Here is a 23,677-nt window from a genome sequence, read left to right as displayed (position 1 = left end):
TCACAAGCTGAATATGTTTATTTACAAAATGCACTTAGCCTCCCTCCCAGCCTGCGTGCCCGCGGGAGAGGGAGGGGGCGGGGCCTCGCACGCCCGAGCCCCCTGGCCCCGCGCCCCCAAATCCACTGGTGGGTGGACTTGAGGGACAGTGGGCCCTTCTTGCGGCCCCTGTCAGGACCGCGTGTCCAGTCGGTTCATGTATTCCTGCAAAGCCTTCAGGCGGGCGTCTATTTCGGCCATGTCAGCCGCCTGGTGGTCCGAGCTGTATTCTGCGAGGGCAGGTGTGGGTGCAGGGCTCTGTGAGGGGCCTGAAGCCGCAGGGAGCTACGGGGCCCAATATGCTGCCCTTAGTACCATCCCCACCGGCTCTGGGGCAGCTGAGGAGGGGGGGATGTGGAGTCTAAGCTCACCTTTCATGGGGACCCAGCCCCCTGAACTGGCTAGGCGTCTCTGATGGCGGCTGCGTTCCAGGGGGATGGACTTCTGCTGCTGCGGGGGGCAAGAAAGGGGATCAGGCAACCTCTATTCCTGCCCCCCAAATCCCGCCGGAAATTCTGAACCAAAAGCCCTCAAAATAAATAAATAAATAAATAAATAAATAAGGGCTGACACTCCTTGAGCACTTATACGCAAATAACCATCTCCTATCTTCACCAGAACCCTGTGAGGTGAATGCTATTATCATCCCCACCTAACTGATAAGGAAACTGAGGTGCAGAAGCTAAGCAACTACCTTGGGTCACACAGGTTATAGGAAGGGGAGCCAGGTGTTAAGATCTGGCAACATGAGGCCTGAGCCAGTGCTCTTAAAAGGGCCCCACCCACCCATCCTCCAAAGGAATCCCAGAGCCGCCTCTGCAACCTGACCCCCTTGAAAGGAATCGTGCGGCAAAGGGACAGTGAGCTTCTTCTGGTGGTTTAAGGCTGCCCATACCTCCTCCAAAGCCTGAGGAAAGACACTCACCGTATTCGACCCACTCCAGGTAGTGGGGCTGGGAGGCTTCCCGCGTCGGCTAACAGAGAGGAGAGAGAATTAAGGACCAGTGGGAGGAGTCTGAGGCACCTCGCATCTCACCCTCTTGCGGGGTTTCAAGGCTCCAGCGTCCATCACCCAATCTCCCCGCAAAAAGGCTGTTTCCAGTCTCCCCAGACAGCCTTTTGGAGGTGGTGCTTTCCCCCAGCCTAAGTTTTACCCTCTAGGGAGGGATTCAGAGAAATCCTCGAACTCGCTACAGGAGCTGGCGGACGAGCAGCGGCTGCGGAAACTGTCCACTAGAGGCAAAAGGAGAGTGTGAACCTCCCGCAATGGCCAGTCCCACCCACCCTCCTGCCAGCCCCGCGGCTCCAACCCAATTACCCGAGGAGCTGCGGTTTCGGGAGCGGTTAGCCGCGTCTCCTCGGCCGGTCACGGTAGCGGGGGGCCGGGTCTGGCGAGACCAGGAGATGGATGGGCCATCCCCGCTTCCTCCGCTGCCCAATCGGTTCCGCTGCTGCTGCTGCTGCTGCTGCTGCTGCCTGGGGAACGAGAAAGGAGACGCCCACCTGTGCGCCCGACTAATTCCGGGAAGGGCATTGCTGCGCCCCTGCGGGTCACACCTAAACAAGGAAAAACCAAGCGAAGACACACACAACGGGTAGGGGTGGGAGAGACAATTAAGGGGGGCGGGGTTGGCGATCAGAAGAGTCTGAGGTCAGGTGAGAAGCAGGGGCAGGGAGGGGGGAAGAGAAGAGATGGGGGACGCGACAGGTGACTGAGACGGGGATGGATGAGGGCACAGGTCAGAAGGTCAGGTAAAGGGGCAGGGATACGGGCAGGAGAAAACAGGCCCTAACTTTCTCTTGATCTCTCTCTGTTTCTTCTCCTTGGCTTTCACAAAGGCTGTTGGGTCGAAACGGGGCACGCGACCACCTAGGACCGAATAGGGGTCGAGTATGGAGAGAAGAGGAGGCTGGGATCACAGGATCACGCCTCCACAGTTCTAGTCCCGCCCACATTCTCCCACCGGCAGGGCAGGGCCATCAACAGACCTGTGGGCGAGGGCGAGGGGCCGGCTGGACCGCCTCGACCCCGGCCCCCGCGGCCACTCTCCCGGGATGAGGAGCGGGTGGCGCCACGGCCACGGGACGTGGAGCGCTCCCGGGACGTCGAAGTGCGATGCTCCCGGGCGGAGGGTGGCACCACAGGCGGAGTCCTTCTCCTGGGAGCACGGAACCCAATGTCGGTTCCCCACAGGCGACAACTCCTAGCCCGTCTCTTCCCGGACCGCACCATCCAGGAACCTTCAGACCCATCCGCCCCACCAACTCCTCGACATTCACGCCCTCACACACAACCCTCCCAGATACCTTCCCCTATGCTCCACCACCCTCCGAGCCCCACAATAACCTCCCAAACCCATCTGTCACTTCTCTGCATCTTAAAACACCCCTTCACCAGAACCCTCTCCCAGAGAGAGGTCTCCCACAGCTCCCTGGAAACCCTTGCCAGTTTTTCAACACCCACCACAAGAAACGCCAATAAACATCCCCCAGATCCCCACCAGCTGAGCGGCGCCTTTTCTCAACTTGGCCTCAACCCCCGCCCCTTCCGGTCTCTATCCCAGGTCCAGCCTCCCGAAGGCCGCCTCAGGCCTGCCCATCTCTCAAGAGACCCCGCGAAGAGTTTTCAGCTCTAGTAAGACCCGCGTCTCTGTCCCAGGCAGTCCACTAGGCCCCTCCTACCCTCCCTCCCGCCCGCTCTCAGGCCTCACCCGCCCTCTCCATCCTCCCGTAGCCCCCCCCCCCACCTTAGGCCCCGCCCATCCCGCCAGGAGCCCACCTGCAGGCGGGGTCCGCAGCTCCGAGGCCCCGCCCACCCTCGGCCGCGCCCCTCACCCCCTCTTGTAGGTGGCCAGCTCAGTGTTCAGCGTCTTCAGCCGGGCACGCAGGCTCCGCTCCGACGCCTTCACCTCCTCGAGCTACCAGGAGGGAAGGGGGGCTTAGAGGCGCAGACCAAGTCAAGGTCTGGGCCCCGCCGGCCGCCCCGCCCCTTCACCTCCTTGGCCAGACGGCGGCAATCCTGGCTCCGGCGGCCGGACCCTCGGTGCCCGAGGCCGCGCTCTTGCCGCAGCTCCAGCTCCAGGCTGCGCACCAGCCCGCGCAGCGCCTCGATCTCCTGGCGAGCCGCCCGGCCGGCCAGCGCCTCCTCGCGCGATCGGCCCAGCTGGGCCTCCAGCTCGCGCTTCTCAGACGCCAAGCGCGACACCCTGGGAGGAAGAAGTAGACTGCGAGGGCTGGGGCGGAGTGAGGAGCCCGGTCCCATAATCCTCGCTCCTCCACCGGGCTGGGCAATTCTTGGTCGGTAATTAGAGAGAAGCCAGTGAAAATCAGATGCTGGGCTGATGGGAATTTCAGAAAAGAGGGATCCAGCTCTCAACATCCACACTCATCAGGGCCAGCACCACTTGACCGAGGAAGGTGTCCTCCCAGAAGCCCGAGTCTGATTAGCCTGCAGGTTTAACAACGACTTCACGGGAACTACAGGGGACAGGGGATGACACAGAGCATGGAGATAAAATCAAAGTCCAGAACAAATAACCTCGCTTCTTCCTCAAACGAACAGCATAAAAAAGGGGGGGGGGAGTAAAAGAGACTGTAACAATCTCTTTTAAAGATTTAAAAAACACATCAACAAACTGCAGTGTGGGCCATACCAGGATACTTGGTCATATAAGCCAATCACAAAAAGGCACTTGTGAGATAATCAGAGAAGTGTCAGTACATACACTTGGGTTATCGGATGACATTAAGGAATTTTTATTAATTTTCTTGACTGTAATGATAGCACTTTTTTTAAAATGTCTTTATAGGAGTTCCCGTTATGGCTCGGTGGTTAACGAATCCAACTAGGAACCATGAGGTGCCTTGCTCAGTGGGTTAAGGATCCGGCGTTGCCGTGAGCTGTGGTGTAGGTTGCAGACACGGCTCGGAGCCCGCGTTGCTGTGGCTCTGGCTTAGGCCGGTGGCTATAGCTCCGATTTGATCCTAGCTTGGGAACCTCCATGTGGTGCAGGTGCGGCCCTAGAAAAAACAAACAAACAAACAAATAAATAAATAAATAGCTTTAAAAAATGTCTTATATGTTAAATATGAACACTGAAATGTTTATGGAGGAGATAGGATGTCTGGGATTTGCTTCTCAGAGGAGAGGAAAAAGTGCTGATCAAACAAGATTGGCAAAATGTAGGTAACCACTGCAAGTGGGGTACAAGTACCTGTGCATTGTACTACTGTCTAATTTTGTGCATGCTTGGAATTATTCTTTTTTCTTTTTAAAAAATTACTAGTAAAGTATAGTTGATTTACAATGTGGAATTTATCTTTTTTTTTTTTTTTTTGTCTCTTCTAGGGCCACACCCATGGCATATGGAGGTTCCCAGCTGGGGGTCAAATCGGAGCTGTAGCTGCTGGCCTACACCAGAGCCACAGCAACGCAGGATCCGAGCCTCGGCTGCAACCTACACCACAGTTCATGGCAACGCTGGCTCCTTAACCCACTGAGCAAGGCCAGGGATTGAACCCACAACCTCATGGCTCCTAGTCTTATTTATTAAACACTAAGCCACAATGGGAACTCCTTGGAATTCTTCTTCATAAAAAAAAACCTTTTTTTTCTTTTTAATCTGTGGCTCCCCTGCCACTCTCCAAGGAGCTTCCAGATTCGGTCCCTTCCAGCTGACGTCCCCCCTCCCTCCTCTTATCCCCCCTCCCTCTCTGGCTCCAACCAATCTTCCCTCTGCAAATGCAATTTTCTCCTCCTGAACCCTCCCTCCTCCTTCTCCTGGCAGGAATGACTCCACTCATCCTTCAAATAGCATGCCCCCCTGGGAAGCCTGCCCGCTCCCCTGCCAGGCTAGGTCCTCTCCCTCTGTCCTCCTGGCTCTCTGTACATTTCTCTCCCAGTGCCAATCACAGTGGAGCTGGCGTTGCTCAGTGGGATTATCTGCTTTCTGTCTGTATCCTCTCTCCAGCTGTTCGGTCTCTGTATAGGAACCTGGGCTCTGTGGCCAGGCTGACGATGCTACTCCAGGTATTACAAGCTGGGTGACCTGGGCAGTTTCACTTCACATCTCTATGAAATGGAATGATATCGTAACCCCTCCCTCTAAGGTCGCAGGAATCTAAGAGTACTTAGAACATGTCTGACACTGAGTAATGATTCAAAAAACATCAACTATGGCTGGGCAGTGTGCCTGGCACACAGGAGGAGCTCAATACATGTTTGATGAATCTTGGAGTCTTCCCAAACTCTCACTCCACATTGAGAAGAGGAAGATGAGAAGGAACCGTCCAGCTGTGGATCTCAGGGCAGAGGGCGCCACCTGGTGGTCATCCTGGGCAACACATGCACCAGGAAGACTGAAAGAGTTCTCCAGCCCTAGGAACTCCCACTCCTGGGAGGAGACACGTCTAGTCCTCCCTGTCAGCACAAGTGCTCAGTCCTGGGCTAGCAGCTGCTGACAGTGCACAGTAGCTGAGGAGCTAAAGGGGGATTTTGCTGATTGCCTGGATTCAAGGTATAGCTTGGCTGTATTCCTTCTCTGGGCCTTGGTTTCCTCCTCTAAAAAATGGGGATGATAGTAGTGCCTACTTTGTGCAGATTAAATGAATTAAATCATATAGCATGAGCAGAGTCCCTGGCACAGTTAAATGCCTGACAAACACTAGCTACTTTTACTATTATTATTATTATAACTATTATTACTAAAGAAATAATAATGAGTGGGGTCCCCTCCAGGTGGAGACCAGGTCCCAATTAGCCCCTCCATAGTCCTCAGTACGCAGCAATTATGCCAAGCTTGCTTTCCTTACTTTTGAGTCCTCTTGGACTCACCACATTCCCACCTAACACGGGGCCTTTGCACATGCTGTTCCCTCTGCCTAGAACACCCTTCCCCACCCCGAGACCCCATCAGGTTCCTGTTACAGCCTCCCATAGTACAGGCTCCCCTTCCTCCCTACTGCCATTGCCATTTGCAAGGATATATCAGGTGATTTTGTGATTGATTATCTGGCCCTCGGCGCTAGTATTACGCAATGGACAGGGAAGGGGCCAGCACAAAAGAGGTGCTCAGTGAAGGGATTCAACTGAATACAGCCCTACCTCACACCCTGTCTTTGCACATGCTATTCCCTTTGCCTGGAACACCTTTCCCTTACCAGACAAGTCAGGTTCCCCTCTGGGCTCCCTCAGCCCCACTCATGGTGTATCTCCACTGTCTGCAGACAGACCTGTCTCCCCCACTGGACTGAGAGCCCCAAAAGGGCAGGGTCCAGACTGTCTCCATCATCGCCGTGGCCCCAGCTCCACTTAACACAAGGTGGGCACAGAGGAGGGGCTCAGAGTAAACATTTGGGGAATGAGGCATAGCTGTCCTTCCAACGGTGCCAAGCACTGGGCCCCCAGAGCCCAATCGGATGTGTCCCCCAGACTCACTGCTCCCGCAGGTGCCAGATCTCAGTCTCCCGGCTGTCTCGAGTGTCCTGGCCGTCCAGCCCTCGAAGGCGGCTCAGCTCCTCCTTCAGTGAGCGAATGATGCCCTGTAGGACCACAGGGTCTGGCTTGCCCTGGTACGGGAGGGGCAGCGGGTAGTGAATCCTGAGAAGGAGGATTAGAACCGTGGCTCTGAGAGGACAAGAATCCACCTGGGAAAGCACATGTGGCCATTTCTGGCCAAATACTACAGGACATTTTTTGGGAAGCTTCTAGGAACACTTTTGTTTTCCTAAGAAAAATAGTAGATACAATTAGCAAGCACAGCCCCATTCCACTTCCTCCTGCTATGATACAGATGCGACCCTGGAGGTCCGGCAGCCACTTTGTGACCATGAAGAGATAAGGATGAGGTCAAAAGCCAACACATTAAGGACGACAAAAGAAAAACCAAAACCAAAACAGAAAGAGCCTGAGCCCCTAAAGAAACTGCTGAGTAGCAGCCACCTACCTAGACCAAATGGTTATTTGATAAACTACTTAAGGCCCCAGTAGTGGTTATCCCCTTACTTGTAACCAAACACAATACTACATGATACAAACTTCAACACTGAAGACTGCAAAGGCAAGGCAACATCCCACCTAGCCCTGGGTACCAGGGATTCTGAAGTTCTATCCGCATCTTCTCCCACCTGCCCACCAGCTCCCGTGCTTGTACCCACCTGTCAAACTCCACAGAGTAGATGAGGATCAGGTATCGCTTGGAGTTGAGTTGGGCTGATCTTGAGGCCAAGGAGCCTGGGCGGCCCCCCATCTTTCGGTTCCGCAGGGATTCCAGATCTGTGTAGGTTAGCAGGTCAAGAGTGACCGACTCACTGCTCTGTGGGAAGAGGATGAGAAGAGCTACCCAAGAGCCAGCACCACCACGGCCAGAGCACACAACCCACACAGGGACAGGCCACGCCCCATTCATTCATTGGGCTGACTGGGCTTTCCTCCACTCAGGCTGGTGATCAAGACGGCCTTGCCCCATGAGGGGCTGGCACAGGACATCATCAGATGGAGACACTGGAATGAACCTAACTGGTGAACTGCAGGGGACAGCTTAGAGCTGTGGCCTCTGAGTGTTGTCTGCAGACCCCGGGAGTCCCTGAGACCACTCTGGGGGAGTCCAAGAGGTCAAAACAACTTACATAATACTACTAAGATGTCGGAGTTCCCGTCGTGGCGCAGTGGTTAACGAATCTGACTAGGAACCATGAGGTTGTGGGTTCGATCCCTGGCCTTGCTCAGTGGGTTAAGGATCCGGCGTTACCGTGAGCTGTGGTGTAGGTCACAGACGCGGCTCAGATCCCGCGTTGCTGTGGCTCTGGTGTAGGCCAGTGGCTACGGCTCCGATTAGACCCCTAGCCTGGGAATCTCCATATGCCATGGGAGCAGCCCTAGAAAAGGCAAAAAAGGCCAAAAAAAAAAAAAAAAAAACAAAAAACCTACTAAGATGTCATTTGCCTCTTTTGCTGTGTTGACATTTGCACCAATGGTGCAAAAGTCATGGTGGTAAAATTGCTGGTGCCCATTAGCAGAAATCAAGCCAGTGGCATCAAACATACTAGAATCCACTGTACTCTGCACTGCCATGCAGTCTGCATGGGGCCAAGAAGGAAGGATTAAAAACACAAATAAATAGGAGTTCCTACTGTGACGCAAGGAGAGTGGCAGCGTCTCCACAGCGCCAGGACGCAGGTTTGACCCCCCCCTGCCAGGCACAGTGGGATCCAGCATTGCCACGGCTGCAGCATAGGCTGCAACTGCAGCTCGGATCTGATCCCTGGGCTGGGAACTCCATATGCCATGGGGCAGCATAAATAAAAATATAGAAAATAAATCCAAGTTTATTGTGTTTTTTTTTTGTCCATGGCCAAGACATGCAGAAGTTCCCAGGCCAGGAATCAAACACAAGCCACAGCAGTCACCCAAGCCAAAGTAGTGACAATGCCAAACCGAATCCTTAATTGCTAGGCCACCCAGGGAACTCCTGCTTTTTTGTTTTTGGTTTTTGGTTTTTTTTTTTTTTTTTGTCTTTTTGCTATTTCTTAGGCCGCTCCCGCGGCATATGGAGGTTCCCAGGCTAGGGGTCTAATCAGAGCCATAGCCACCGGCCTATGCCAGAGCCACAGCAATTCGGGATCCGAGCCGCGTCTGCAACCTACACCACAGCTCATGGCAACGCCGGATCCTCAATCCACTGAGCAAGGACAGGGACCGAACCCGCAACCTCATGGTTCCTAGTCGGATTTGCTAACCACTGCGCCACGACGGGAATCCTGTTTTTTTGTTTTTTTGTCTTTTTAGGGCCGCACCTGCAGCATACGGAAGTTCCCAGGCTAGGAATGGAATCAGAGCTATAGCTGTCTGCCACAGCACCTCGGGGTCCAAGCTGCACCTGTGACCCACACCACAGCTCACGGCAATGCCAGATCCTTAAGCCACTGATCGAGGCCAGGGATTGAACCAACGTCCTCATGGATGCTAGTCGGGTTAATTACTGCTGAGCCACAATGGGAACTCCAGGAATGTTCTTCATGAACCTATAAACATTATTAATTTTACTAAATCTTGACCCTGGAGTAGACAGATTTTTACTAGTGCGTGAGACACAACAGAAAGTACACACTCAGCTACAGATCAAAGCACGACATTTTCTCAGGAAAAGCACTTGTGCGACTGAATTTTGAGCTCCATTAACCACTTTTTCAGGGAATGCTATTTTTACTCAAAAAGGGACTGACAGACAAAACTATGGTTCTTCAGTCTTGGGTGTTTGGCAAGGATTTTCTCCAAAGTGAACAAAGTGAGCCTGTCACTTCGAGAAAAACAGCTCACGGTATTTGTTGCCAATGATACAATTCAAACTTCAAAGAGAAAATGAGAATTTTGGAAAACTTGTCTCTGTCCCTGTGTGCCTGAGAACGTCTCAATGGTGAAAGACTCTCCTGCCACATCAGTGAGGATATTAACAAATGCGACTTCCTGATATTGAATAATAAGAGGTGGCAACACGTGGAAAGACTGCACAACTCAGTGAACCAATATTTTCCAAATGACCAATGCCTGATATTACGAGTGATGTTACAAATGCGTGATGTTACATGCGTGATGTTACAAGATGCATACAGGGTCCTGCAAAGCTCAACATCCACCAATAGAGATGTTTTTTCTTTTTTTGGCCGCCCCACGGCATATGGAGTTCCTGGGCCAGGGATCAGATCCGGGCTGCAGTTGCAACCCAAGCTACAGCTGGGGCAACACTGGATCCTTAACCCACTGTGTCAGGCTGGGGATCAAATCTGCGCCCCAGCGCTCCCAGATGCTGCTGATCCCGTTGCCACAGTGGGCACTCCAAAAAACTTTCATGTTACAGATTAGGAAAAGTTCATAGCTATGGTCTCGGATTCCACATTGCGACAAACCCTTAAGAAACTACTACATGTCCAATTTTAATGTGTCAGCAAAGGAGGATATGCACAATCATCTAAAAAAGCTATTAAAGGACTCCTTTTTCCAACTACATTGTCTTTCTTTCTTTCTTTCTTTTTTTTTTTTCAGGGCTGCAGCGGTGGCATATGGAGGTTCCCAGGCTAGGTATCAAATCAGAGCTGTAGCTGCCGGCCACAGCAGTGCAGAACCCAAGCTGAGTCTGTGACCTACACCACAGCTCACGGCAACGCTGAATCCCTAACCCACTGCTCAAGGCCAGGGATCGAACCTGCATCTTCATGGATGCTAATCAGATTCATTAACCACTGAGCCACGACGGAAACTCCTACATATCTTTCTGAGGCAGGTTCTTCTGCATGGACTTCAACCTGGATATAGCACAACAGACTGAATGCAGAGGCACATGAGAATGAAGCAGTTCTCTATTAAGTCAGACACCAAAGAGATTTGCAAAAGTGTTAACCAAACAAAACCCCACTACATTTCTTACTAAATAATTTTGTTTTAGAAAATGTATTTTTCACAAAAATGTTATTTAGGTTAACATTTAACAGGTTTATTATTGTTTGTTTTTTTGGCTGTGCCTGCAGCATATGAAAGTTCCCAGGCCAGGGACTGAACCTGTGCCACAGCAGCTACCTGGGCTGCTATAGTGACAAGGCCAGATCCTTATCCCACCATGCCACAAGGGAACTCCGAGTTTATTATTGTTATTTTTAAATGACTTCATAAACGTCTTTATATTTTTCTCAGTTTTAATTTATAAAATGGCAAACAAATGTTGTTGTTGTTGTTTTTTTTTGTCTTTTTTTTTGCTATTTCTTGGGCCGCCCCTGCGGCATATGGAGGTTCCCAGGCTAGGGGTCGAATCGGAGCCATAGCCACCGGCCTACGCCAGAGCCACAGCAACGCGGGATCCAAGCCATGTCTGCAACCCACACCACAGCTCACGGCAACGCCAGATCGTTAACCCACTGAGCAAGGGCAGGGACCGAACCCGCAACCTCATGGTTCCTAGTCAGATTTGTTAACCACTGAGCCACGACAGGAACTCTATGTTGGGTTCTTAACCCATTGAACCACGACGGAAACTCCCGCCACTAGCTCACTCACTTATTAGATGAAAGATCGAAAAGGAAGTGGTCTGGCATTCCTGCTATGGCGCAGCAGGATTGGTGGCATCTCTGCAGTGCCAGGATGCAGGTTTGATTCCTGGCCTGGCACAGTGGGTTAAAGGATTTGGTGTTTCCAGCTGCGGTGTAGATCACACTGGGGCCCGGATCTGCGCCACGTTAACCACTGCGCCACGACGGGAACTCCAAACAAATGTTGATAGATAAAACCTGCATAGACAACAGTCCTTTGGTGTCCTATTTTTTTTTTTTTTTTTTTTTTTTTTGTCTTTTGTGGGATGCACCTGTGGCACATGGAGGTTCCCAGGCTAAGGGTCTAATCAGAGCTATGGCTGCTGGCCTACACCACAGCCTCAGCAACGCCAGATCCTTAACCCACTGAGTGAGGCCAGGGATCAAACCCACAGCCTCATGGTTCCTAGTCAGATTTGTTTCTGCTGTGCCACAATGGGAACTCCTGTCCTTAGTAATTATTAAGAGTATAAAGGGGTACTGAGACCAAAAAGTTTGAGAACCACGGGGTTAAATAAATCATGATGAATGGGTATACTAGAATACTAGGCAACTACTAACAAGAATGACAAATTCAAGAGTTCCCATCATGGCTCAGTGGTTAACGAATCCGACTAGGAACCATGAGGTTGTGGGTTCGATCCCTGGCCTTTCTCGGTGGGTTAAGGATCCGGTGTTGCTGTGAGCTGTGGTGTAGGTCACAGATGCAACTCAGATCTGGTGTTGCTGTGGCTCTAGCGTAGGCTGGAGGCTATGCTCCGATTAGACCCCTAGCCTGGGAACCTCCATATGCCACGGGTATGGCCCTAGAAAAGACAAACAAAACAAAACAAAAACAGGATGACAAACTCAAAAGTTTTCACAACAGGAGGTCCCCCTGTGGCACAACAGGATCAGCAGTGTCTCTGCAGCTTCAGGATGCAGGTTTGCCCTCAGCCCCCCATAATGGGTTATAGGATATGGCACTGCTAATAACTGCAGAATAGGTTGCAACCATGGCTTGGATCTGATCCCTGGCCTGAGAACTCTATATGCCATGGGGAAGCCAAAAAAAGAAAAAAAAAAAGTTGTAATAATAATAATAATAATAATAGATAATACTTGTGTAGTACTTACTATGAGTCAGGTATTATTCTAAGCTTTTTACATATAACTCATTTACTCTTCATAACACTTTGAAATGGAGATTACTACTACCCCCCCCACCACAGATGGGGAAACTAAGACACAGAGGGCAAGGACTGGGCCCGGGGCTCCCGAGCTGTAAGTGGCAGTGATGAGTCTGACTTCAGAGTCCATGATCTTAACCCTCATGCCTCACCACCCGTAGATACCAAAGTGTTAACAGGTGGAGGCAAGACAGAGAAAGGGGATTAGACACTCTTAGTCAAACATGAATGGCATCCCAATTTTATGAGTGCATATTTTATCTATAGTCAGAGCAATAACGTAGTTCACAGGGTTTTTTTGCTTTTTTTTTTTTTAAGGGCCGCACCCACGACATCTGGAAGTTCCCAGGCTAGGGGTGGAATCAGAGCTACAGCTGCTGGCCTACACCACAGCCACAGCAGCGCAGGATCCAAATCATTTTTAAGACCTACCCCAAAGGTCACGTCAATGCCGGACCCTTAACCCACTGAGCGAGGCCAGGGATGGAACCCATATCCTCAGGGATACTGGTCGGATTCGTGTCCGTGCACCACAACAGGAACTCCTGCAGTACATGCTTTTTAAATGATATCGAAATAGCATCTTGACCCTCTAAGTTCCAACCTGCTTTTTTTTTTTTTAATTTACTTTGTTTTCCCAGTGAATTTTGAGGATTCTTTATATATTCTGTATACATGATTGATTTGCAAATGTTACTTGTCTTTTCATTTTCTTTCTTTTTCTTTTTTTTTCCTCTTTATGGCCGCACCTGCAGCACATGGAAGTTCCTGGGCGAGGGACCAAATTGGAGCTACAGTTGACGACCTACGCCACAGCCACAGCAACACTGAACCTGAGCCGCATCTGAGAACTATACCAGTCACGGCAATGCTAATGCTGGATTTTTTTTTTCTTTTTTTTTTTTTTTGGTCTCTGTATTTTCTAGGGCAGCCCTCGCGACATATGGAGGTTCCCAGGCTAGGGGTCTAATTGGAGCTGTACCGCCGGCCTACGCCACAGCCACAGCAATGTGGGATCCAAGCCACGTCTGCGACCCATACCACAGCTCACGGCAATGCAAGATCCTTAACCCACTGAGCGAGGCCAGGGATCGAACCCTCAACCTCCTAGTTCCTAGTTGGATTCATTAACCACTATGCCATGACGGGAACTCCAGCTTTTTTTTTTTTTTTTTTTTAACAATTTTTGACATTATATATTTTTTCAAGTGTTGGTCTCTCCTACTAGCATGGCAGCTTCATGAAGGCAGGGATTTTGTCTCCTTAGTTCAATGCTAGATTCCCAGTGCCCACCACAGTGCCTGGCACACAACAGATGCTCAGTAAACAAAATGAAGGATATCTGTATTCACTGATGTGACAATTTTTATGAAATATCACTGAATCATTCAAAGAAGTTGACAGAATACTTTGGGAAATATAGCAACTACATAAAATTATATATCTGCAGACACACACACATACACGTTCACAAGTGAACAAAGAAATGGCGAAACAGCTGGAGTGATTTTCATCAAAATATTAACAAAACATTACCAGGAGTGGGTATTAGGAATAGAGTGATTTTTATTTTCATCTTTACATCTGTCTGTGACTTGAATTTTCTCCATGGGAATCACTATCACTAGAATTACTCAGGAGTTCCCGTCGTGGCGCAGTGGTTAACGAATCCGACTAGGAACCATCAGGTTGCGGGTTCGATCCCTGCCCTTGATCAGTGGGTTGAGGATCGGTGTTGCCTTGAGCTGTGATGTAGGTCGCAGACGAGGCTCAGATCCTGCATTGCTGTGGCTCTGGCGTAGGCCGGTAGCTACGGCTCTGATTAGACCCCTAGCCTGGGAACCTCCATATGCCTCAGGAGCGGCCCAAGAAATGGCAAAAAGACAAAAAAAAAAAAAAAAAAAAAAAAGAGAGAGAATGCGCCATTTATACTTGGGAAAGAAGAAAAGCCCTACTTCTTCAATGCAAGAGAAGGTAGAGGGTCTTTACACATCAGGTGGGCATCTACCCCGCCCCCAGGAATCCAGGGCACACCTCCCCCAGCCCCCAACCCTGGCCCCTACCTGCATGAGAGCCGACTCCAGCATGTTACAGAAGATGTTGAACTGTTTGAAGTTCCCTGTCTTGTGAGTCAAATCTTCGATGACTAGGTAGGGAGAAATGTCCTTCCTGAGGTCTGACCACTTGCCCAGCCCAAGGGCAATGCACCCTAGCTGTCCAACTGTCCCCAAGACCAGTGCCTCTGGCCCAAGGGATGAGCTCCCCACCCCCTCCCCACCTTAGAAAGCCTCTGGTCAGGTAGAATAGGCAGGTGGACGCGATCCTGGTTGGCCTCATCTTCTGGGAGAAGTTGATCCCGGGGAAGGACAGGCGAGCCCACCCATGTAGGCACACTCACAGCTGGCATCGAACTCGCCCCGCCACTGGTCAGCCGTCATCCGGTCCTCCACCTCCAGCTCTAGCACCTGTCCAGACACCATCACCCGCACTGCGTGCTCCACACCCCGGAAGACGTAGTCCACCTGCAGGCCAGCTGGCTGGTCCATGGCCACTGTCACTGAAGAGGAGCACGAGACAGATGAGGGGAATGAGACAGAGACCCAGAGGGGCTGAGAACCCAGGCGCAGGAGCTGGAAGGTTCCACCAGGTACCAGCTGTGGCACCTCAGGAAAGAGACTCCCTCTCTGTGCCTCAGTTTTCTCATCTGGAAAATGGGTACAGTGATGGCACCTAGCCCATAGAGCTGTCGTGAGGAAACTGGACAATACACATCAAAGCATTTAGAACTGTGTTCTGCACATTACTATACTCAATATACTCTGATTAATAGAATATGTGATTTCCAATAAGAGAATCATGATTAATACTATTGATTATTAATTTATTAATCCTTATACTCATTCTATATGTATTATTCATTTATTCAAACATTTGTGGAGAAAAGTCAAGCTAGATGGCGGGGAAAGAGTACTGAGATCAGGTGGGACAGAGATTTTAAACAGGGGGTCAAGAGTGGCCTCCCTGAAGAGGTGACATTTGGGCAGAGAGCCAAAGGAGGCCAGGGAACAAGCCATGTGGCTATCCCGAGGGAAAGTGGTCCACACTGAGAGGACAGCACGTGCATGGATAATATATTACCCTTGATATGCTTAAATCATTTACACTGAATTAATAATTGATCTTATTCATTAGTTCACTGCAAGCTTAAGTACTTTCTCTTAGCCAATAGGCTCACTACTGTTAGTTCTATGAGGAGCTGGAGAAGCGGGTCAGGCCTCCACACAGTCTGGATTCTGGCTCAGAATGGGAGCCCCAGGCTGCCTGGGTTCATATCCAAGTTCAGCTACATGCACATACACGGGCAAGTCACTCAATGGCTCCTGGAGCCAGATTCCTTATCTATAAAGCATGGCCTATTTTGCGTGCTGGGGACAAGAGGAGAAACCAGATCCTGTCCCCATCCTCGAGAGAGTGGCAACAAGAATTCCAGTGGTGGCTCAGCATTAACGAACCCAACTAGTATCCATGATCCCCGACCTCGCTCAGTAGGTTAAGGATCCGGCATTGCCGTGAGCTGTGGTGTAGGCCGTAGACATGGCTCAGATCCCATGTTGCTGTGGCTGTGACAGAGGCTGGCAGCTGCAGCTCCATTTGACCCCTGGCCCGGGAACCTCTGCATGCTGAGGGTATGACCCTAAAAAGACAAAAAAGAAAAGAGAGAGAGAGAAGCAACAGTCAGAGGCCTAAAAATGTCAAGTAGTGGGGAAAGAAGATGCTAACAAGTGGGTGCTGCTTTTTTAGCTAAGGTGGTCCCCTGAGCAGAAGCCTGGTAGGAGGGAAACAGGTAACTATCCGAGGAAGAGGATCCAGGCAGAGGGAAGAGCCAGGCATAGGCTCCAACATCCAGGCATAGGGATGTTCCTAGTTTGTTCTGAAAACAACAAAGAGGTCAGCTGAGGGAGGGAGACAGGGGAAGTGATGAGATCAGAGCTGTAACGGGCCAGATTATGTTCCTGCAGGCCTTTGTAAGCCCATAGGAGGATAACAGCGTTCATCTCCTTGGATTGGCGTAAGGATTAAATGAATTAATCATGTTAAAATCCTTGGCGAAACTGAGCTATGCCCGACACAGAAAGCACTCAATACATATTGGCATCATCATTTTTTTCATTGAAATATAGTCAATGTGCAACATGATGTTAGTGTTGGCCCCACTACGCAGTGCCTCGCCATTTGCATACATTACGAAATGATCACCACGCTGTCTGGTGACCATCTATGCCCGTACAAAGTGGTTTTGGGGTTTTTTTGGTTTTTTTTTTGGCTTTTTAGGGCTGCACCTGCAGCATATGGAGGTTCCCAGGCTAGGGGGCAAATAGGAGCTGTAGCCACCCGCCTACACCAGAGCCACAGCAATACCAGATCCCAGCTGAGTCTGCCACCTACACCACAGCTCACGGCAACATCAGATCGTTAACCCACTGAGCAAGGCCAGGGACTGAACCTGCATCCTCATGGATACTAGTCAGATTCATTTCCGCTGAGCCATGATGGGAACTCCCCACACAAAGTTATTGCAATGCTACTCACCATATTATATGGCTTATTTATTTTATAATTGGAGCTCTGTACCTTTTCTTTTCTTTTCTTTTTTTTTGGTCTTCTCTTTTTATGGCCGCACCAGCGGCATATGGAGGTTCCCAGGCTAGGGGTCTAATAGCAGCTACAGCTGCTAGCCTATGCCGTAGCCAAAGCAACACCAGTTCCAAGCTGTGTCTGGGGCCTACACCACAGCTCATGGCAACGCTGGTTCCTTAACCCACTGAGCAAGGCCAGGGATCGAACTTGCAACCTCATGGTTCCTAGTCGGATTCATTTCCTCTGCGCCACTACAGGAACTCCTCATCATTATCCTTGTTAATATTACTTTGTTGTTGTTTCTGAGATCACAAAAGACTTGCAAGATAAGACAAGCCCATTCCCTTCCCAGTATACAGATGGGGAAACTGAGGCTCTACGAGAAAAAGGGCCCTGTCCGGAGTTCCACAGATGCTCCAAAGACAGAGCCACCCACAGCTGCCCCTAACCCAGATCACGGGGACCCCTCCAGGGCCTGATCTCCTCTCCCCATCGCCTCCTTTAGTCCTCACACTTTCCCCAATTAGTTCTTCCTGAAGTCTGATATTGGAAAATTTATGTTGTGAGAAAAAGATAAGCCCAGAATCTCTAGGTCAGTGATTTTTAACCTTTTCAGATTTTTTTTTTTTTTTTTTTTGTCTTTTTGTCTTTTCTAGGGCCGCTCCCAAGGCATATGGAGGTTCCCAGAGCCACATCTGCAACCTACACCACAGCTCACGGCAACGCCGGAGCCTTAACCCACTGAGCAAGGCCAGGGATGGAGCCCGCAACCTCATGGTTCCTAGTCGGATTCATTAACCACTGAGCCACGATGGGAACTCCTAACCTTTTCAGAATTCTTGAGTCTGAGAATCTAATTAGCTCTCTGAACCCTCCCCAGTTAAATGAATAGCCCCATAATCCTTTGCAAGTAATTTCAGGGTCTCTCGGAATACCACTCCCCAGGCCCATTCACAGATCCCCTTCCTCAAAGGCCCAAGGACAATCGCCTGAGCCCGAGGTCCTGACAGGCACCCCTCTGCCTCTAGATCCAAGCTCTTAACTTTATTTGGCGGGGGGGGGGGGGGGTCCTCTGATGTATTGACGGGGCTGATGAAATTTGGGCAACCCATTTCCTTGGAAAATTCACACTCTCACAATTGTACTTTCATTCTCAGTGGTTTCAGAAATGAAGGTTGACAATTCCTGACCTATGGGCAAACAAATAGCTACACATTTCAACATAGCCTTCGTCCGCGGGCCCCCAACATGGGTGCCAGGCAGCGCTGGCCCCGCCCCAACGGGTGTCCTAAAGGCCGCCCACCGACTCCGCCCCTCGGACACCTCAGGCCAATCAGCGGTCGCGTCGTTCGGGTTACCACAGTGTCAAAGGCAGCAAGCGGCGCACCCAAGGAGCCACGCAGCCCGACCACCCCATTCACAAGTCTACTCTTGATACCCGACTCTCCCGAGGGGGCGGAGGAGGAAAGGGGTGCGCCCCACCCCATCCCCGCTGCCAACCCCAGCCCCGCCCTCCTCCTTCCCCCTCCCCCCAAAAGCCCCCATTCATAGTCCTTCACTAGATAACAGGCCCTTTCTGCTTCCAACTTCTCTGATGACACAACCGCCACCACGGTCTCCTAATCCCCCGAATATTCCGCCCGAATTCAACCCTGCCCTCACCTGCACAACTTTTGCCCACTCCCCTCCATCCATCCTCTCTCTTCTAGACAGAATAAACCCCACATTCCTGCCAGCCGGCTCAACTCGCCCTTCCTGACCTCAGCTCACCATCACTCACTCTCTAGACGGCTTCAAGACTCTGGCCACTCCCCTTTCCCCAGACCCCCCATGTTCTACTGCCCCCCCCCATATTCTACATTTCCAGCCTGTATTCCATAACGCTCATATTTCAGCTGGATTCTATTTCCTCTTAAATTCTATGTAAACTCCTTCTCTCTCCAGCCCCCCACATACATTTTCCAACTCTTCCCTTCGGAGAGCCCTCCCTGAATACCATCCCCTCCAATTCTGGGATTTTCCAGGCGCAGGGCCCCTCTCTTCCTCCCCCACCCCCACCACCAACCCTGTCCTTCCACCTGCATCCCCACCCTTGCTCTGTAACTCCAACCAGTGCTCTGTGACAGCCGACCAGTGGCCCATCCTGGTCGCTAGTTCTGTCTCAGTCCCAAGTCTTGCCTTTGAGGCCCCACCTTTGCCAGCCGTGACATCAGCACTTCCACCATGTACTAGATGTGGATTCCCCAGTGCCCGACTCTGATCCACACACCTGACCCCATTTCTCTGGACTCACATCAAGGCTGCTGTGCTTACACACATGCACATGCTCAGGTTTCCAAACCTTCAGCCCTCTCATCTTTCGTTAAGGTGAGCCCCCCCCCGCCCCATTTCCAGAGTTACATCACCGCCCCTGGCTCCTCCTCCCAAATTGTGCTCCCGGGATATTTCAGAGTCACAGCCCTCATCCCAGGACTAGAGCTGATAATCCTTCACCTTGGGCTCCCCCAAAATAAATCTGCGTCACCATCTCCCACACCAGACATGAGCAAATCACCACTCCTGGCAGCCCCCATCCCTGATGACTGTTTCCCCCCATCAGCCATCCCACCACCACCAAATAGTCCAGCCAGCCATGACCCAGCTGGACACTCCAAGGCAGCATCCTCCCACCTCACACACACACACAGAGCCCCGCGTGAGTGACTCCTCCTAGCCCCCACTCCCAGCTCACCGCCCATCACCATGGGGGGGGGGATTGGGGCTGGAGAGAACGCCCTCCCCCTTAGCCCTGCACGCCTCCAAAATACAGACCAGAGCCTTCCGCATCGGCACCCGGCACATACAAACCCAAAGCCCACAATCCAGACTTGCACAGTACACACTGCAGTCCATCACCACCCCCTCCCACACTGCCCCTCAAAGCTTCTGCCTACCAACCAGTGACTCACCCTCAGTTCTGCTCTCGGGTGGGTACTGTAACCATCCCCCGTTTTACAGAGGATGAAAGATCTTGCCTGGAATCCCGCAGTGAGGGACTGGCACATCCATCCCCCTACTCATTCTCAGCTGCCCTTCCCTGGCTACCTTCCAGTTTCCTCCCATAATTCTCTGTGCCTTTCCCCCTCCACAAATCCAGGTGCGGCCTCTCACCTTCAGCCTCGTACACGCTGCAGGCGGGGGCTCCTGAGTTCAGAGCCTGAGCTGACATGTGACCCTCGGCAAGGCGTTGACTCTCTCTGGGCCTTTCCCCATCAGCGAAGCAGGGATCATGAGAGCTCCTATCTCACGCAGGATTACTGTGGGGACGGAATTAGTCAGTATATGTAAGGTGCTTCAAACTGTGCCTGGCACTCGGTCAGCTGTTCCCATCTGTGCAACCAGCGGACGCACAGTTGACAGACCAGAAGCCCGTGAGGGCACAGCCATTTTGATCATTCTGGTATCTTCAGTACTGTGGGCCTGGCACAGATCAGCGGCTGCTTGTGAATTAATGCTTGATGCCAGGAAACACGGTTCAAGAACCTGGGGGGAATTCCCACTGTGGCTCAGTGGAAACGAACCTAACCAGTATCCATGGGGTTGCGGGTTTGATCCCTGGCCTTGCTATGGGTTAAGGATTCAGCGTGGCCATGCACTGTGGTACAGATTGAAGACAAGGCTCGGATCCCACATTACTGTGGCTGTGGCGTAGACCAGCAGCTGCAGCTCTGATTCAACCCCAAGCCTGGGAACTTCTATATGCCACAGGTGGGGCCCTAAAAAAAAAAAAAAAAGAATGAAACTGGAGGTACAGCCAAGGTGTCCTCCTATCAGCTCACTTTTTGTCATCCTTCAGGTCTCCTCAGCTCCAATAGACTGGAGGCTGGGTGACTCCTGACTCGAAGGCTGGGTGAAGGGCTGTCTCAATCCCTGCAGGGTCCCCAGCACTGCCCAGTGCCGGGTCAGCCACAGAGGAGGAGTGTGATGAGAGTTCCAGCCCAAGCTCTGAATTGGCCTGTTTCTCAAAGTGAGGGCTTCAGCATCAACAGGGGAGCTTGATGACAATGCAGCATCCTGGGCACAGTCCCAAACCTGCAGAAGCAGAATCTCCAGGGGTGGGCCGAAGAATCTGCATTTCCTACAAGCTTCCCCCCGCATGAACTACATCTGAGATTTTCTGCCCTCAGTCACTGCAGTCTGCCCAGTTTATGACCCCATCTAGACCCTAACACCCGACCCGACACCCTCTCGGCTCAACAACCCTGCCCTATTATCACAGGGAGGACACCCCCCAATCCCCGCCAAGAAATGGTGGTCATGGTGGGATGGTACAAGTAATACCTTTTTTGTTGTTGTCTTTTTGGAGCTGCACCCGCTGTGGCTGTGGCTATGCCTATGCCACAGCCCAACAACACAGGATACAAGCTGCATTTGCGACCTACACCATAGCTCACAGAAACACCAGATCCCCCACCCACTGACTGAGGCCAGGGATCGAACCTGTATCCTCATGGATACTAGTTGGATTCCTTGACCGCTGAGCCACGACAGGAATTCTACAAGTAACACCTTTAAAGCACTATGTGTGTTTCTAGGTGCTGAGTTCTATACCCACTTGGAGCCAACACTCTAGTGGGGAGTGTCTAAGAAGCCCAGAGGATATAAACAAACACTAATATATGTCAGGTAGTGGTGTTACGAAAAAAATAAATAAATAAAGCCAGGTGGCAAAGGGCCAGAGAGTGACAGGAACTATTTCAGTTCGGGTGGTCAGCAAGGGCCTGCCTGCGGCATTGACATCTGAACAGAGACCCGAAGGAGATGGGGGAGAAGCCATGGAGGCATCTGAGGGAACTCGAGGTAGACAAAGGGGACAACAAGTACACTCCCCAGGTGGGGATCTATTTGCTACGTCTGAGGGTCAGCAAGGGGGCCAGGGGGGCTGAAGCAGAGTAAGCAAGTGGGATTGGTGGGAGTTAAGGGCAGGGAGGAGGAGGAGCTGGGGGGGGCGCTGTATGCTTGGCAAGGACTTTCACTGCATGAGCTGGGAGCCATGGGAGGGTTTGAAAAGAGGCAACATGATCTGACTTTTGTACTAACTTGACTGTGGGGTCAAGGGCAGAGGCAGGGAAACCAGTGAGGAGGCCACTGCAACAGACCACGCAAGAACAGGTGACAGCTTAGGGGGTAGATTCTGGATGTTTCAAATGTAGGCCCGTGAGATTTGCTAATTGACAGTATGTGGATGAGAGAACAGGGAGGAGGGAAGGATAATGCCAAGGTTTTTGTCCTGAGTACTTGGAAGGATGGATGGAACTGCCATCAACTGGGTTAGGAGGTTGAAGGGGGAAAACTCCAAGTTTGGTATGGAACAAGTTTTTATTTTTATTTTTTTATTTATTTATTGGTCTTTTCTAGGGCTGCACCCGCAGCATATGGAGGTTCCCAGGCTAGGGGTCTAATCAGAGCTGTAGCAGCCGGCTTACACCACAGTTACAGCAATGTGGGATCCGAGCCACGTCTGCGACCTACACCACAGCTCACAGCAACGCCAGATCCTTAACCCACTGAGCAAGGCCAGGGATCGAAACCACAACCTCATGGGTCCTAGTCGGATTCGTTAACCACTGAGGTATGACGGGAACTTCCTCCTGGGACAAGTTTTTAAAGTCTGTATGTCAGCTGGACTTCCAAGAAGAAAAGAGCCAGCCATTGGACATACGAGTCTAGAGTTCAGGGTTGAGATCCCAAATGAAGATACACACCTGGAAATATTACATAGAGCATATGAAATCAAGAGATTGGGTGAGGCGCCAGAAGGTAAATGGTACAGAGAAGAGATGAGGTCATTCTATCCATGATAAGGCTGGGGCACAAAGGGTTAAACAGCTCGTTCAGTGGCAGGGCCGGTGGCAAAGCCAGTATTCAAACTCAGGCAACCAGACCCCAGAGCCCGCACTCTTAACCACTGGTAGGGTTGCTAGGAAGCTCAGGAGTTAATTCACATAAAACACTTGGTAGGTGCCCGGCGCACAGTAAATCCTCAGTAAACGCTACGTGTATCATTAAGCCTTCTCACCTCGTTAACGCACATCCTCATCCCCGGAGTCCTCACTCATTCCCTCCCTCAATGCTGTTCTTCACCTACCCTCCACTCAAATCAAAGCTTGCAACTGATGGCAGGGACCTCCGCCTCTTCACACAATACTATAATAACCCTTTGCCTTAAAATTTCCCATTAATCGCAAGGCTATTTACAAGGGCCTCTATATTTTATTATCTGCTGTCTCCTACCTTAGCCTTTAAAGAGCCTCCTGCAAAACAGAAAAAATCCCCACCCCCCTCACGTACAGCCCTCTGCCTTACCCCTCACGAAAGCGCCTACCTGTGCTAAAGGGCAACCCCTCCCGATTTCCACACTGTCAGGTTAGCCTCCTGCCCAGCCAACCTCTCTACCTAGAGCACCCCCTCCCCCTAAGATCGCCACCCGGTCCCGCGCACCCTCCGGTCTCGCCGCCCCTCACCTTCCCCACGGACTCTTCTCCTCGCGAGCAGCTCAACTGACGAAGCTCCAGCCCCGCCCCCAGGATCCGGCCTTCCGGCTTTTGATTGGTTCTGGCTTACCCTCCGCCAAGTTCCCATTAGTCAAAACAGATGCCCGTCACTCTAGCCTGCCCCAGAGAAGAACCCGCCCTTCAAAGCTTGCAATTGGCCAACTCAGAAGAGACGTTCCGAAATGGGCTGGGTCAACAGTCTCCTCTCCAACTACTATTGGC

At 51.3% G+C, this 23,677-nt stretch overlaps 1 protein-coding gene across 6 annotated transcripts; it reads right to left on the bottom strand.

Annotated features, from left to right (window-relative positions):
* CCDC61 (coiled-coil domain containing 61) lies at nt 1–23,489 on the bottom strand. 6 transcript variants are annotated; one of them, XM_005664611.3, is made up of 15 exons: nt 23,426–23,489; nt 20,073–20,218; nt 14,683–14,841; nt 14,348–14,430; nt 7,195–7,352; nt 6,476–6,637; nt 3,035–3,245; nt 2,875–2,957; nt 2,029–2,198; nt 1,834–1,909; nt 1,358–1,515; nt 1,194–1,272; nt 965–1,013; nt 411–489; nt 1–324 (listed from the first exon to the last, which is right to left on the bottom strand). In XM_005664611.3, the coding sequence occupies exons 2-15, from the start codon at nt 20,128–20,130 to the stop codon at nt 242–244; spliced, it is 1,608 nt and encodes a 535-aa protein (XP_005664668.1). In that variant the 5' UTR covers nt 20,131–20,218; nt 23,426–23,489; the 3' UTR covers nt 1–241. The 6 variants fall into 6 exon arrangements, with proteins under 6 accessions (XP_005664668.1, XP_005664667.1, XP_020950255.1 ...); XM_005664610.3 differs by having other exon boundaries at nt 1–269; XM_021094596.1 differs by having other exon boundaries at nt 411–486.

Source organism: Sus scrofa, chromosome 6, assembly GCF_000003025.6.
Source record: "Sus scrofa isolate TJ Tabasco breed Duroc chromosome 6, Sscrofa11.1, whole genome shotgun sequence".
Lineage (NCBI taxonomy): Eukaryota > Metazoa > Chordata > Mammalia > Artiodactyla > Suidae > Sus > Sus scrofa.
This window is presented reverse-complemented; position numbering and strand designations above follow the sequence as displayed.

Excerpts from the sequence above, each read along its gene's own strand:
- CCDC61 (XM_005664610.3), bottom strand. The coding sequence starts at position 20,130 with ATGTCAGCTCAGGCTCTGAACTCAGGAGCCCCCGCCTGCAGCGTGTAC. Across the intron at positions 7,353-14,347 it reads TGGAGTCGGCTCTCATGCAG|AGCAGTGAGTCGGTCACTCT; the intron begins GTAGGGGCCAGG and ends CTCTTCCCACAG. Across the intron at positions 270-410 it reads GGGCTGGGTCCCCATGAAAG|AATACAGCTCGGACCACCAG; the intron begins GTGAGCTTAGAC and ends CTGCCCTCGCAG.